The sequence below is a fragment of the Amphiprion ocellaris genome, chromosome 2 (genome assembly GCF_022539595.1).
Source record: "Amphiprion ocellaris isolate individual 3 ecotype Okinawa chromosome 2, ASM2253959v1, whole genome shotgun sequence".
NCBI classification, from domain to species: domain Eukaryota; kingdom Metazoa; phylum Chordata; class Actinopteri; family Pomacentridae; genus Amphiprion; species Amphiprion ocellaris.
In genome coordinates, this window is record NC_072767.1 from 20511012 (window position 1) to 20524096 (window position 13085).

The 13085-nt window shown below is 38.6% G+C and overlaps 1 protein-coding gene across 4 annotated transcripts in view; it reads left to right on the forward strand.

Moving 5' to 3' along the window:
* The window catches only part of raver2 (ribonucleoprotein, PTB-binding 2), a 121859-nt gene that overhangs the window by 91316 nt on the left and 17458 nt on the right, over positions 1–13085 (forward strand). For 2 of the 4 annotated variants that reach the window (XM_023291086.3, XM_035957616.2), the window contains exons 12-15: positions 620–801; positions 1591–1698; positions 2098–2199; positions 4595–4813. In XM_023291086.3, the coding sequence (XP_023146854.2) occupies positions 620–801; positions 1591–1698; positions 2098–2199; positions 4595–4813 (611 nt within the window). Of the gene's footprint in view, positions 1–619; positions 802–1590; positions 1699–2097; positions 2200–4594; positions 4814–4968; positions 8057–9051; positions 10936–13085 lie in introns of those variants that run through there. The other 2 variants (XM_055005295.1, XM_035957615.2) reach the window with 2 other exon arrangements.

Genomic DNA, 13085 nt, shown 5'->3' on the forward strand with positions numbered 1-13085 from the left:
AAAACAGCACAACCGTAGCTGGAAGTAGAGAACTAAAAATGTTCTGTCCTTGACACAGTTCTATTGTGATAAATCAGGGAAAAAAAAAGTGGAAAGTGGTGGCTCTTCATACTATATTCTTCTATATTCATTTTTAATTTGTATCAAATATCACAATTTTAAGCTTAGATGGGTATCATTTTCTGGACAAAACTGCACGTCACCGACGAGTAGTTGAAGGAAAGTTGAAGATTCAACAATTTTCTGTGTTTTTACAGTTTGTGGCTCTGATAATTGTTGTAATTTTGCTGTTTTTTTTTCCAAAGTGACACACCTTTCAAATCCACCAGTAGGGTTAATTACGTTTCTGTGACTGTTTTTCTTCCACATCTTTGAGTCACCACTGGCATTCACTTCAGATGTCGCTAATCCAGGCTGACTACCTTGTGTGCAGGAACGAACTTTTCATAACATCTCCAACTACTAGTCATGAATATCTGATACTTTTATGATAGATGTCCATTGAAAGATTCATGAAGCGCATTTTTGAACTCTTGCTTCTCATCTTTGTATTTGAACCCACGCTGCTGTAATTTCAACACACTGTTTCTCCTCCATGGTTCCTCCCATTGTTGCTCAGGGTCTGTGGGGAGTAAACCCCAGGGAGGACAGCCTGCCTCTGGGGTGTACGGCAACTCGGTTGCCCCCGTGGTCTCCCAGGGCTCCGGCTCCTTCTCCCACAGTGCGACAGCTACAACCACGGCCCCATACAGCACTGATACCTCCACTGACTACAGCCAGTACAACCAAGCCTACACCCAGGTACTGCAACACATGCAGAAACACTATGCAAATGATACAAATGTAAGAAATGCCATGATAGATACATGGATGTGAGTCTGTGTATTCACACTTGTGTTCACAAGTGTTACTAGGCCTAAAATGTGTAAGAGAGGGATGGCAGCTGAATAGATGGATGGATATAAAATGGGTGGATGGATGAGTGCAGCAGTGACAGAATGAGCTGTAACTAGGAGAGGCAAGGAGGTAGAAGGGATGAGAATGGGTTTGGATATTTGGACAGATAGAGTGAGAGTGGATTTGGCAGTGAGCTCTGTGTATCTCCATCTGTCCCTGCTTCCCTCCTCTCTCCCAACACTCCACTCAGAACAAGTCATGAAGCCCCCCTTCTGGATGTTTTTCTGCACTTATCATCCTTCCTTTCTTTCTTTCTTTCCTTCACTTTTTTCCTCCGTCTCTGCACTTGTCATAGTTATGCCTCCTCCAGCAGCAAGTGACATATCTGATATTTGCAGGAAGAAGCAAACCCAATTTTAAATGTTAATTACAATCTACTCATCCAAACAAATGAGTCATGATTAGATAACCAATAAAACGGTCGGTTTAATTTGTGTGGAAAGACAAGACAAAGGAGAGGAACAGGAGAGAGCCGACGGCAGGAACAACAGTTGATGAACGAAGAAGACACAGGAAGACAGAGAAGGGAGCAAAAAAAAAACCAGCAACGACTAGAAAATTACTGAGAAAACAGCATTTGTCTGCTCCACCCACCCTTCACCTGATGTTTGCTGATGTGTGTGTGCAACGCAGGAGGCCATGCAGCAGTGGTACCAGCACTACCAGGCCGCACAAGCTCACACCTACAATGCTGCTCCACAGGACAACGCAGCCACAGATTACAGCAAGGAGCACACACAGGTATTGCACACACTCATTTGTGTCAGTGGGCTACACATTTTTTTTCTTTTGTTTTTATTGCTTCACCAAAATTTCTCAGATATCTTTTTAAAAAGGAGCATGTCAAACACTGTCCACTTCACTTTATAGTGAATTTGTGGAGAGGACAACTCAGAATATCCTGCCTCTAATACAAAGTGAAGGGAAAACACAGTGATGCAGATCAACCAAAGTCCATCCAAATAAGGAAAAATCAATCAATCAATGCTTGTATTAAAATCTATTCTTTAGCAGAATCTCTAATTATTGGCATTTTTTTTCTTTTTTATAACAAATACAGATAGATTCATGGATCTTTAATTGAAAAAATACTGTAAATGTGAAGCACAACAACTGTGAACTTACCTTCTTGTGTTGCAGACTCCAGCAGTGTCCTCCTATGGGGATTACAGTTCCTACATGCAGGCTGTCACTCAGTACTACTCCCAACCTGCAACAGCCAACCAGGCCTACGCCAGCAAGGTAGAAACACATGCCAAGTCTGAGGCTACGTCCGTATTAATATATTTTCTTTAAAAATGCATCGCTTCTGCAAAATTTACACCAAGCATCCACACACTCATCTGTCAATTTAACCGCGACTCTCAGTCTATGTTTTGCATCGCCAGTAACAGTTCTACCTTGCCAAGGGGATTTCTTTGTACAAGCAAAGAAATCTCTGGTCACCCAACCCCCTGCTTCATGTTCACGCCCAGTGGATATGAACACATAGACAGAGACGTCTTCTAAAACAATCCTAAAATGCTCATATGCACCTTTTCATTTCAAAACTGAATTGTCAAGGTCTGAACTCACACTGGTCCTCAGCACACACGACACACTCAGTCCCTGTATCCGTTCACTTCAGTTATCAGCATGCATCAGAGAAGCTAGAGAGCCCAGCTTGTGCAGGGATAAAGGATTTGACACAAGTTAGTCATTTGTTTCCTTGAATTAGTGATAACTGAGCACAAATTATTAATTTGAGAGTAAGAGGAGCCCATTTAGAAAGTCCACGACCTCACACAGAGCGTTATTAAAGCAAATTCTGCTGCCACTTCTGTAATGTGCACAAAGTCTGATTAGATTTTTTTTTTTTTTAGTTTTATTTAATCGAGACGCATGCAGAGCAGGACTTTATAAAGTTTAAAATTCATGTTGCTGGTTCTCTCATGCATTTTTAAAACTATTTCTGAATATCTTCAAACCCAGTGTAGTTTGGCATTTCTTTTTTTTAAACTTAGTGGCTGCCACAGATACCAGTATAGCTGCAATATATCTGACTCTTATCATTCCAGCTCCACCCGCCAGGCTTTGGATATTAAAAAAATAAATTAAAAAAAACTTGGTAAAATCTAACTTGACTGAAATGAAACACTCTGTCCTTCAGACTGAGTATAAGTTGCAGAGTCCGAGCTGAACGCTGGCATTTCCATGCAGTTTGTCTGCATGTCTACTTGGAGAGGGTGACCTCTCTGTAAGACACTGATACCCCGTTAGAGGGAACACATCACTCTGCACCCTGCAGCTGATACCAACCATCTCCACATTCCCAGAGCAGCCAGGACCAGGCTTATCTGCTGCTGCTTGAAGCTATGTGTGTATACTTGTGTTATTCGGTTGTGTTATTCGGTTGTTACTAGGTTGTGGGGACATAAATCTATTCTCAGTGTCACATAGTGGGGACTAAAAGCAAGTCCCCATGATGTAAAACATCAAATTTTGCATGAACACTTCCTTTAAGGCTATCGTAAAGTCTCGCTTAGGCAAGTAATGGTTGGGGCAGGTGTCCGGGATGAATGAATGTATGTTAGTGTAATGCCCTCTGAAGTAATGGAAACATAACTGTGTGTGTGTGTAGTGTTTGCATGAAGATGCCACCATGTCTCTTGTTGCGTTACATTCTGGCCTTGTGATCTCACTGCTGGTGGAGAAACTGATATCTTGGAGAAATGATATGACATGAAGTTTTGGCAATGTACTGAACTGAAAATACGCAGAGATGACATGTGGTATTCAGAAATGAGAACAAGCCTTTACAGCAGCAGACTCAATGAATGAGTGATCTATAGTTGACACTAGCTTGTCTCTTAACAGCCACTAGAACAGGGGTGTCAAACATGCGGCCCACAGGCCAAAAGCGGCACACCAAAGGGCCCAATCTGGCCCATTGGATGACTTTGTAAAGTGTAAAAATTACACAGAAGACATTAACAGCAAATTGTAAATTTGTAAAACTGTAAATTTCAAATAATTTCTAGACCATGGCAAGTTGTTTTGATCATAAAGTGAAATACTAGATTGTTCATTGTTCTTTTGTCATTTTGTTTCTCGTTTTTGTTGTTATGTTTCCTTTTTGTCTCGCTTGTGTCTTTTGACTTGCGACTAAATGTTTTGTGCCTGTCTAGACACACTGTGATCTGTACATTGTAATGTGTAAATGATAAACTGAGGCATAATATTTTTCAAATTGAACTTGTTTTTCTTTTGAAATTTCAGGTTGTTCATGACGTTTTGTAAAAAGATAATTCCTTCAAAGTGGACACTTTCAGAATGTACTTTTTTGCACCAAAACAAATGAAAAATTTGGAGTTGTCTTTATTTATAGGTCATTATGCTGTGATCTTACTGGTCCAGCCCACTTAAGATCAAATTGGGCCGAATGTGGCCCCTGAACTGAAATGAGTTTGACACTCCTGCACTAGAGAGCAGAAAGGTTAACATGAAGCAGTGAAAGAAAACAGCACATTTTCTGTCAAATCATGAGATGCATCAACACTTGCACAGCAACATGCCACCTAACAGCTAAACAACTAAAAATGTTTTGGGGTTTTTTTTGCAATCTGAAGCTGGACATTTCCTGTATGCTTTCTTGCAGGAGGTAGATGTGTGTAAGCCTCTGGGAGTGTCTCTGCATGCAGTCAGTAACGGTGGGGCTCCTCCACCGGCCGTCCTGCCTGCTGCCGCCGTGCTGCCGGCCTACAGCACCCTGCCTTTAATGCCCAGCTTCCTTGGGGCTCCACACCCGGCGGCAGCCACTCCGAGCCCTGTGACACATGCACACACTGCCGCCACTGACTGGAACACCTACTACTATGTAAGTAGAGAAAATCCACTTTGTCATAGAAGACATGAAATCTTTAATACTTCTCTCAGTGAAGCTGGGAGAAACATCCTTTTTATTGCTTGCTTCAGCTTAAATGACACAATCCAATAAAGTGCAGCTAAGTACTTCAGAGTTTCTCCTCCTAGTGGGCGGTACTGGTTGTTGACGGTGGAAATCTGTGGGATGGGATCACTGTTCACCTCGTCGAATATTTCAGAGTAGCCACTTTTGTATGCCTTTATGTGTAATAAGATCATCCTTAACACAGGCGCACCCTGTGGACAAAGCAGTATAATAAATATCAGTACAGACTATTGTTTTACACCTCAGTATTTTATGAGTGTTCAGCAGTGGTCAGAGGACTGTTTGCTTTAAAAATGAGTTGCTAGGAGCGAATCGGGAATGCCTTGTCTTTTTCTGTCGCTGCTTCACAATAAAAGGAAACCAACCACTGAAATATGAGGATGGAAGGTTTTCCATTTGAAACAGTAACAGGAAATACCAGTACGCATTATTACTGTAAGTGAAGGAATAAGAACAAGGGTCTTTATTTGCCACAAGTGTAATTTATTATATTTTGATGAAACATAGTCAGTTTTTCAAAAATCTATTACAGTTTTAATTTGCATTTTCTTCATAAATTTGATGTAGTGTTTAACAGAAGTACAGTTTTTACAGTTTTCCTTATCAGTAATGGTTTGTCACTCAGTGTTTTGTGATTGTAGTACCCTGTGTTGAGACTACAGTGGCTCAAAGGGCATTATCCATGTCTTTCTTGGTAGGCTTTTAAATCAGTTTTGTTGAAATGAACCAACATTGGACTTACTAGTGAATCAAAACAATTAAAGCTTGAAGTAAGTTTGTTGTCCAGATGCATTTAAAGTGAGAGAAATACACATTATACTCTACATGTCCAATTATTGAAATATCAGCTTTTATTCAGGAATTTCTGAGAGGTTGTATTACTGCACATTGAAACTCCTGTTGATGTGCAGAGAGTTGAGATTAGCATGTTTTCTGCCCTCTGTTCTTTGTGGGCTTGTTATGGCATTTCTCTCTGAGAGGTGGCAGAAGAGCCTCAGTGCAGCTTTAATTTTTTTCCACATTGTTCAAGGCTGTAAAACCACTAGGAGAAAGGAGATTCATAGAGTGAAAGCATGATGACGTAAACAGACCAGGGCCAGACGTGTGAGCTGAGCCTCATCTCAAGAAAGATTTACATTTGTTTGTACAGACAGCGTCTGTGGCCCTCTCTCACTTCAGTTAAGACCTTTATACACACAGATGCACACACGCACACACATTTGTATGGATATCTTTGTGAGGACATTCACTGATGTAATGCATTCTCTTTTCCCTTAATATAACCATAACAATTAGTACCCAACCATAACTATTAATCTAACTGAAACATCCTTCTAACCTTTACAAAGTCTTAAAGTCTCAAACAGCCTTTTTGAAGGAATGTAAGAAACTGAGGATCAGCAAAGCTGTCTTCATTTTTCCAAAATGTCCTCACTCGGTCTAAAACTCACAGTAGTCCTCATGTCAATAGTTGAACAAGAACCTACACACAAACATGCGTATAAATGAGGAAGTTTGTGTTTTTGTCAGATTTCACAACTGCCCACCTTCTTTTTCATTGCCTTTCTTATTCAGTTCTACTTTTTAAAGATTATCTTCAGTTTTCTAATTTAACCTACTGAACACCAAGCAGTTTCTCAATGTGTTTTATTTGCTCCTGTCACATTTTCATTAACTGTGGGTTCATTTTTCACTGCGATGTGAAGTTCTGCACCTGTATGGTAACATAACAACAATGGCTTGAAGTAGAAAGAACTCAAAAATGGCTGCTGTGTCATACAGCACACTGATAGTGCCATAAATCAAAAAGAAAAGAAAAAAAATGAATTTATTTGTTTTACAAAAGTTGAAAACAATGGGGAATTAACTCTTTTCCAAAAGCTCTCAGGTGTTGCCAATACCAGAAAAAAAAATGAAGATTCATTATCAGAATATAAATATATAACAATATACATTTTCACTAGTTTCCACACTTGTCTGGTCTGTATAAACACAACCTGCAGTTCAACCTAATTTATTTAAAAATCCGTGAATTTTTCCCACATAACTGTTGTTGACATCTGAATGTGGCTTCCTAATTGCACATGCAAAATGTTTTTTTGTTTTGTTTGTTTTTTTTACAGAATCTAGTTATAGCAAAGGGTGTGTTCTCTGTGAATGCTTAACTTAGATGTAGAATAAAGTGATTTTGACGAAATACCACGATTTTACCCCAAGATTTGGTTATTTTTTTCTGACGGACCTGCACATCACACATAAATGTTGAAAATGGATTGATTCCATCAATTTTACAGTTTCTAGCTCTGATAAATGTGTGACCTCTTAGTGATCTTTTAAAAAAACAACATGTCTTTCAAACCTACTGCACTTTTTTTGGGCTTTAGAGCCTTAAGAGTTTCGGCAGTGAAGTTAAGAAATCATCCAGTCAGCATTCAAAGTCGTATTGTCTCCCCTCTGGATCAATTGTTGAAATTTCCACACAGTGACAGAACAACACTATGACACTTAAACACTCGACAAACAGTTCAAAACATATTATACTAATTACCGATAAATCCTACAAAAATAATACAAAATAAAATAAAGGGTCGTAGCTTTAGTTGGAAATTAGTCGGGTTAATCTCCATAGTTACTGTTGGGCCTTAGCCTTGATATTTATTATAACTGAAGCTGTATTTTATATTAGTTCTGTAGATTTTTAATCCTTAACTTTTAAATTAAGTAGCTACCTTCACACTGTAAATAACACTTTAGGGTGTCAAGCTTAATATTTAAAGTTGCTTGGTTAATTTATAACACCAATTTTATTTTTATTTTTCATTTTAACTTGACAAAAACAACACTTAATAGAATTACTGTGTATTATTATGTAAATTTTAACAAAAACTGTCAACAATAGGCTTTGGGTTAACTCATCTTCCAGGACAGCATGGAAGATTGGAGGAACCATCTTTCAAAATGCTTCAAGTATTGCAATCCACTGCATGTATCAGCGGCTTTCCAGCTTCAAGTAACAGTAGTATACTGCATGAAAGTAGGGATATTCGTCTGTAAACAGCACTGAAAATTTCCATGGAATTTCAAATTAATGGCAGTAAACTGCAATTTACAGGCAGCAAAAAAACTACTGAGAGATGCCAGGAATTAACGTGGACTGCTGATCTCCCAGGGGGGGAGCTTTCCTGTGTCAGTGAAAATGCTGTGAGCTATACAAATGCAAATCAGAGTGGTGGGTGTGGAGGTGTAAGGTAGGGGGGTTAGGGGTGGGGGTTGACTTTTCACATTTGCATTAGTTTTTTTAAGAGAAAAAGGACACAAACAAAACTATACAGCTTATACTTTATTTGAATCAGGGTTCATACAGCTTTTATAAAAGTAAATAAAAGCACATCACAGGCACTTTTCAACACTGTCAAAATCTTAAATCTCAAACACCATGCAGAGCAGCATGACTACAGTCACCTTTTCTCTTATGTTGCTTTCCTGTACAGTGGATGTGTTTACCACACATCTTCCAGCAATGCCCTCAATAGGGAGAAATGATGATGGACATGAGGTGTCTGTTCCCCTCAAGTTCCAAACTTCTACCAACTTTCCATAAAAATGTCTGTTGGGATGGTGATGAAGCTTGGAAACTCCTGCAATTACGCGTCTATATATAGTACTGTCTGACCTGACATTAATAGCTATGAACTGCTTCATAATGGCTGGTCGTGGTTCTGTTAGAGGTTCAAGGATGGATTCCTTAAAAAACACCATCTAGCAAATACATATGCTGACCTTTCTGCTCTAAATCTGTCATTCAAATATGTTACAAGTTTGCATGAAATGGCAAAATAATCAACTGTAGTTACAGTGTTCAGGGTTCACCTGATGATACATTATCAACACTGCATGCACACTACCAGACAAAAGTTTGGACACACCTCATTCAATGGTCTTTAGTTATTTATATTATTTATACATTGTAGATTAATACTGAATATTAACTCTTTTTTGTTTACAACATAATTCCGTATGTATATATGTACTGAATGAGAAGGTGTGTCCAAACTTTTGACTGGTAGTGTAGATCAAGTTCATCCGAGATGATATGACAGAGGCATCACAGTAAAGAGCAAAGCCTTTTCTTCTCTTGATCAAAGAAGTTCATCTTCCCACACATCCACCAACCACTGGAACACATCTCCAAAGTTCTGCCAGACCAGCTCAGCTTCCCCTCAGAAGAAGTGCCGCCACCTGCCAGATGAAGCAGCCTTTTGAGAGGCAGCTGGCATCGTGATTGGACTGTACTTTGGTCTGTTCCAATCCAGCTTCAGCTCCAGAGACGGCAGGTGGGACGAGTCAACGGAGGCCGGGTGGATGAAGGCATGCAGCTGAGTACAATCCAGAAAACAACAGAGGAGGAGTGCAGCAGCCCAGGACCAGAACAAACAGAGTAGCATCGTATGTCTCTTAGAAAACATCATAGTATAGCCTTTGGTATGAAAAAACGCCATAATATACATCGTATATTGTACAAATAACAAGTCAAAGGAAAGAGACATCCATTGTAGAATTGTAGTAATTGTAGGCTGACTGATTTACTGATTATCAGTATTTTATTTTTTACTGATTTATGGTAATAAATACATTTAAAAATGGTGCTACTTTGGCTCTGAACCTTTATCTACCTGTGGTCGCTCTGTCTTCTGGAGTGATTTGATTGGTTATACGTCACGAATAAAACTCCTTTAACGTAACATCTGTAAACAAAACAAAAACGTATCAACAAAGTTTTCTGTTAGAGTTTGTGTTCTTCTAAGTTTAACTCCAAGATTTTAAATGCTTTCATTTACTGCAAATGAATATCGACTCCAAATGTCTCACTAATAATCATTATCAGCCTTAAAAACCCACAAAACACCCCTCTATACTCGACCACACTTAGTACAGTCCAGTTCCCCCTTCTATAAATCTGCTTGGAATCTTCCACTTCCTGTTTGTCAAAGTGGCCTTCTACCTGGACAGGTTTTGTTGGAGCTCATGCAACAAACATTTCAGGTAACTGCACTTTAATATGGATGGATGACACTGAATTAGAGTCTGTTTTAATGAGACTGAGTTAAGATGTGCAGCTCTGTCATTAAATAGTAAATTATTTCTCAGAATTCACAGAGAAAAGTCTGAAATGTTTGCTAGGTTAGCGTCCCACATGTTCTTTGGCTCAGCTAAAGCTAACTCTCTCCAACTTCTGGATCTCTTGAGTTGCTTGTTGTTAAAATATCTTGCTATAGGTGCTGAAGCTCAGAAAGTCTGAGATGTTTGTTCAAAATAAGCTCATTCTCAAGTCTGATCTGAACTGTCCTCTTTTGTTTGAACTTTCCCTAAACTTAGGAGTTAATGACAGAGCAGCACATCCAGACTCAGTCTCATTTATGTAGAGATTAAACTTCAGTGTCATTCATTGATGTTAAAGTGCAGTTTTTCAAATGTTTGTTGCACAGGCTCCCGACCAAACCAGTCCAGGTGGAAGACGATGTGAAGAGAAAGCTCCAGAGGATGAATATCACACATTTACGTTGGAAATAAATGTCCTTTAATTAGACATTGTCATGCAAAAGTTGGATTTCCCTTTAATGATCAAATCTTTGTTGAGTGTTTTGTTGCTGTTGGTTTCTAAATGTTTTCTGACACTCGGCCCCAAAGATTAAAACCTTCTACGGCTCACAAGCTGCAACAATTCACACTTTATCAACTATCTTTCTGACTAAACTAAGATAAAAAGTGAAAAACTGCCTGATTCCTGCATCATGAATGTAAATCTTTTTGGTTTTTATGACAGTAAACTGAATATATTTGGGTTTGACATTTTATAAACCAAAACAATAAATGAATTACTGGAGAAAACAATCAACAGATTAATGGACAAAGAAAATGTGTTTTCCAACATATATGGCTGAATTACTCCAACATTACAAGATACATACAATTTTAATTCAATTTTATTTATATAACTCCAATTACAGGTCAAATTGTCTCAAGACTTTATTTTTATATTTTTTTTGTCATATTGAAAATATGACAAAGTAAGAAATTTAAACCTCTTGACTAATCCAATTTATTATTTAGTTTTTAAGAGACTAATTGACAAAACTTTCTCCACTAAAACTAATAAACGAGGTCAAATAGAAGAAACAGTTTTAAATACTGCAGTCCCACGACGACAAGAATAAAGTTTGTCAACAAAAACAAAATCTGCAGGTGGATTCCATGAAAGTCCTAATAAATGATAATAAAGTGTGATACTAAAGGTTTGTGGTGCTGAAAATGTGAACGTAAAGATATAAAGTTGAACATCTGGATTGAGGTTGATAAAAGTTGACCTTCCTTCATTTCTCTGGAGCGACTCCATGGATTTTATGGATGGTGGTTAAAGACCTGCTCTTCTAGTCATCGTCCTTCTAGTCGCTGTAAAAAGTCAGTCCATCCTGGCCGACTTCAACACCTCTTCATGACAATTTGTTCTGCCTCCGACCTGGTGGAAACTCAAGAAACTTGGGAAAACCTGCCGAGACTCAAGGAACTCATCGAGACTCGAAGAAATCGTCAGGCGGGGGAAGGTGTGGTGGGTGGTGGGGGGAGGTGGGGGAGTAGAGGGGGGAGGCCGCCACCCACCTCCCCGCCTACTCTCCGCCCTGACTCCACCCAGGCTCCGCCTTGGCTCCGCCCATGTGGTCACTTCAGGAACTACGATGTCAAAGGGACGACGAAATTATTTCTTTTCATCTGATCTGTAGCTCAGTGAGTTAAGGATTTGCCTGTGGAGCTGCAGGTCGCTGGTTCAAGACCAGACCCTTCTTAAATTTTTCTCAAAATCCTGACAAAGACAAAGAAAGAAAATTGCCAGTGGTGGGTCTTGAACCTGCGACCTTCCGCTTGGTAGTCCTCTTCTTATCCCCCTGAGCTACTCGCTCAGATACTAATTCTTCTTTTTTTTGCGCATTTATCATCTATTTTTTGTCATTTTCGAGTTTTTTTTTTTAACTCGAGTCTCGTCTCGACCGTTTTTCTCAGGAGGTTGGACTTCAGCCTTTGTGCTGGAGGGTTGAACCCTCAGTTCCAAGACTTTCCAAAGCCTCCACACCTCCCGAGTCCTCAGGACCTGAGCTTTCACACAGTCTGAGGGCTGAAATTTTCTAAGTCCCACAGTAGTTCTCTGTTAGATTTAACTTTCAGACAGTCCAAGGACTGATATCTTCTAAGTTCCTGAGTAGTTCTCTGTTCGTTTGAACCTTCAGACAGTCTGAGGACTGAAATCTTAAAAGTTTCTCAGTACTTCTCTGTTAGTTTGAACCTTCAGACAGTCCGAGGACTGAAATCCTAAAAATTCTTGAGTAGTTCTCTGTTAGTTTGAACCTTTAGACAGTCTGAGGACTGAAATTTTAAAAGTTTCTCAGTACTTCTCTGTTAGTTTGAACTTTCTAGTTAACAGAAGCCTTAAAACTTGTGACCATGAGTCTTGATTTCACATTTAGACCATCCATCTGAGTTCTTCTCAGACCTTCACCTGTGGGTTTTTTAGAAATCCTCAACAAACTTTGATTCTCTTCACTGAACAGTAAAGTTTGTGGAGATCAGAAGGTAACATTAGTTTGATAAATGCCTTCAACAACTAGTAGACTTTATCTGGAAAGCAGTTTTCTTTAATGAGTTCTTAGTAAATCTGTCCACAATCAAACCAAGAACATAGAAAGAGGAAATGTTTGAAGAAACAACTTGATGTTTTCGTTTCAGACTAGAAAACGTTTTAATACCTTTATCTGTTTTTGCTCTTTTTGATCGTTTTATTGTCTCTTCTGTTTAATTTGATCTTCTAAAGTTTAACTGGTGTCTTTTCAAATGTTTTGTCTTTAGATTGATTCTTCTTAAACGTTTAGTTTTGCTCTTTTCTCACCTTTTATTCTTTTCTAATGTCTGATTTGATTTCCAAATGTTTTGTCTTTTTAATGTTTGTTTTTTCAAATGTTTTATTGGCTTGTTTGAAAAATTTCCTTTTCTTTCCCAATGTTTAATTTTTTGATTAAATCTTTAAGGTTTTTCTTTTTAAATGTTTTACCACCTTTTAATGTTTAATTTTCTTTTTTAATGCTTCATTGTATTTTCTGTTAAATTCCTATTTAAAGTTTTATTGTCTTTA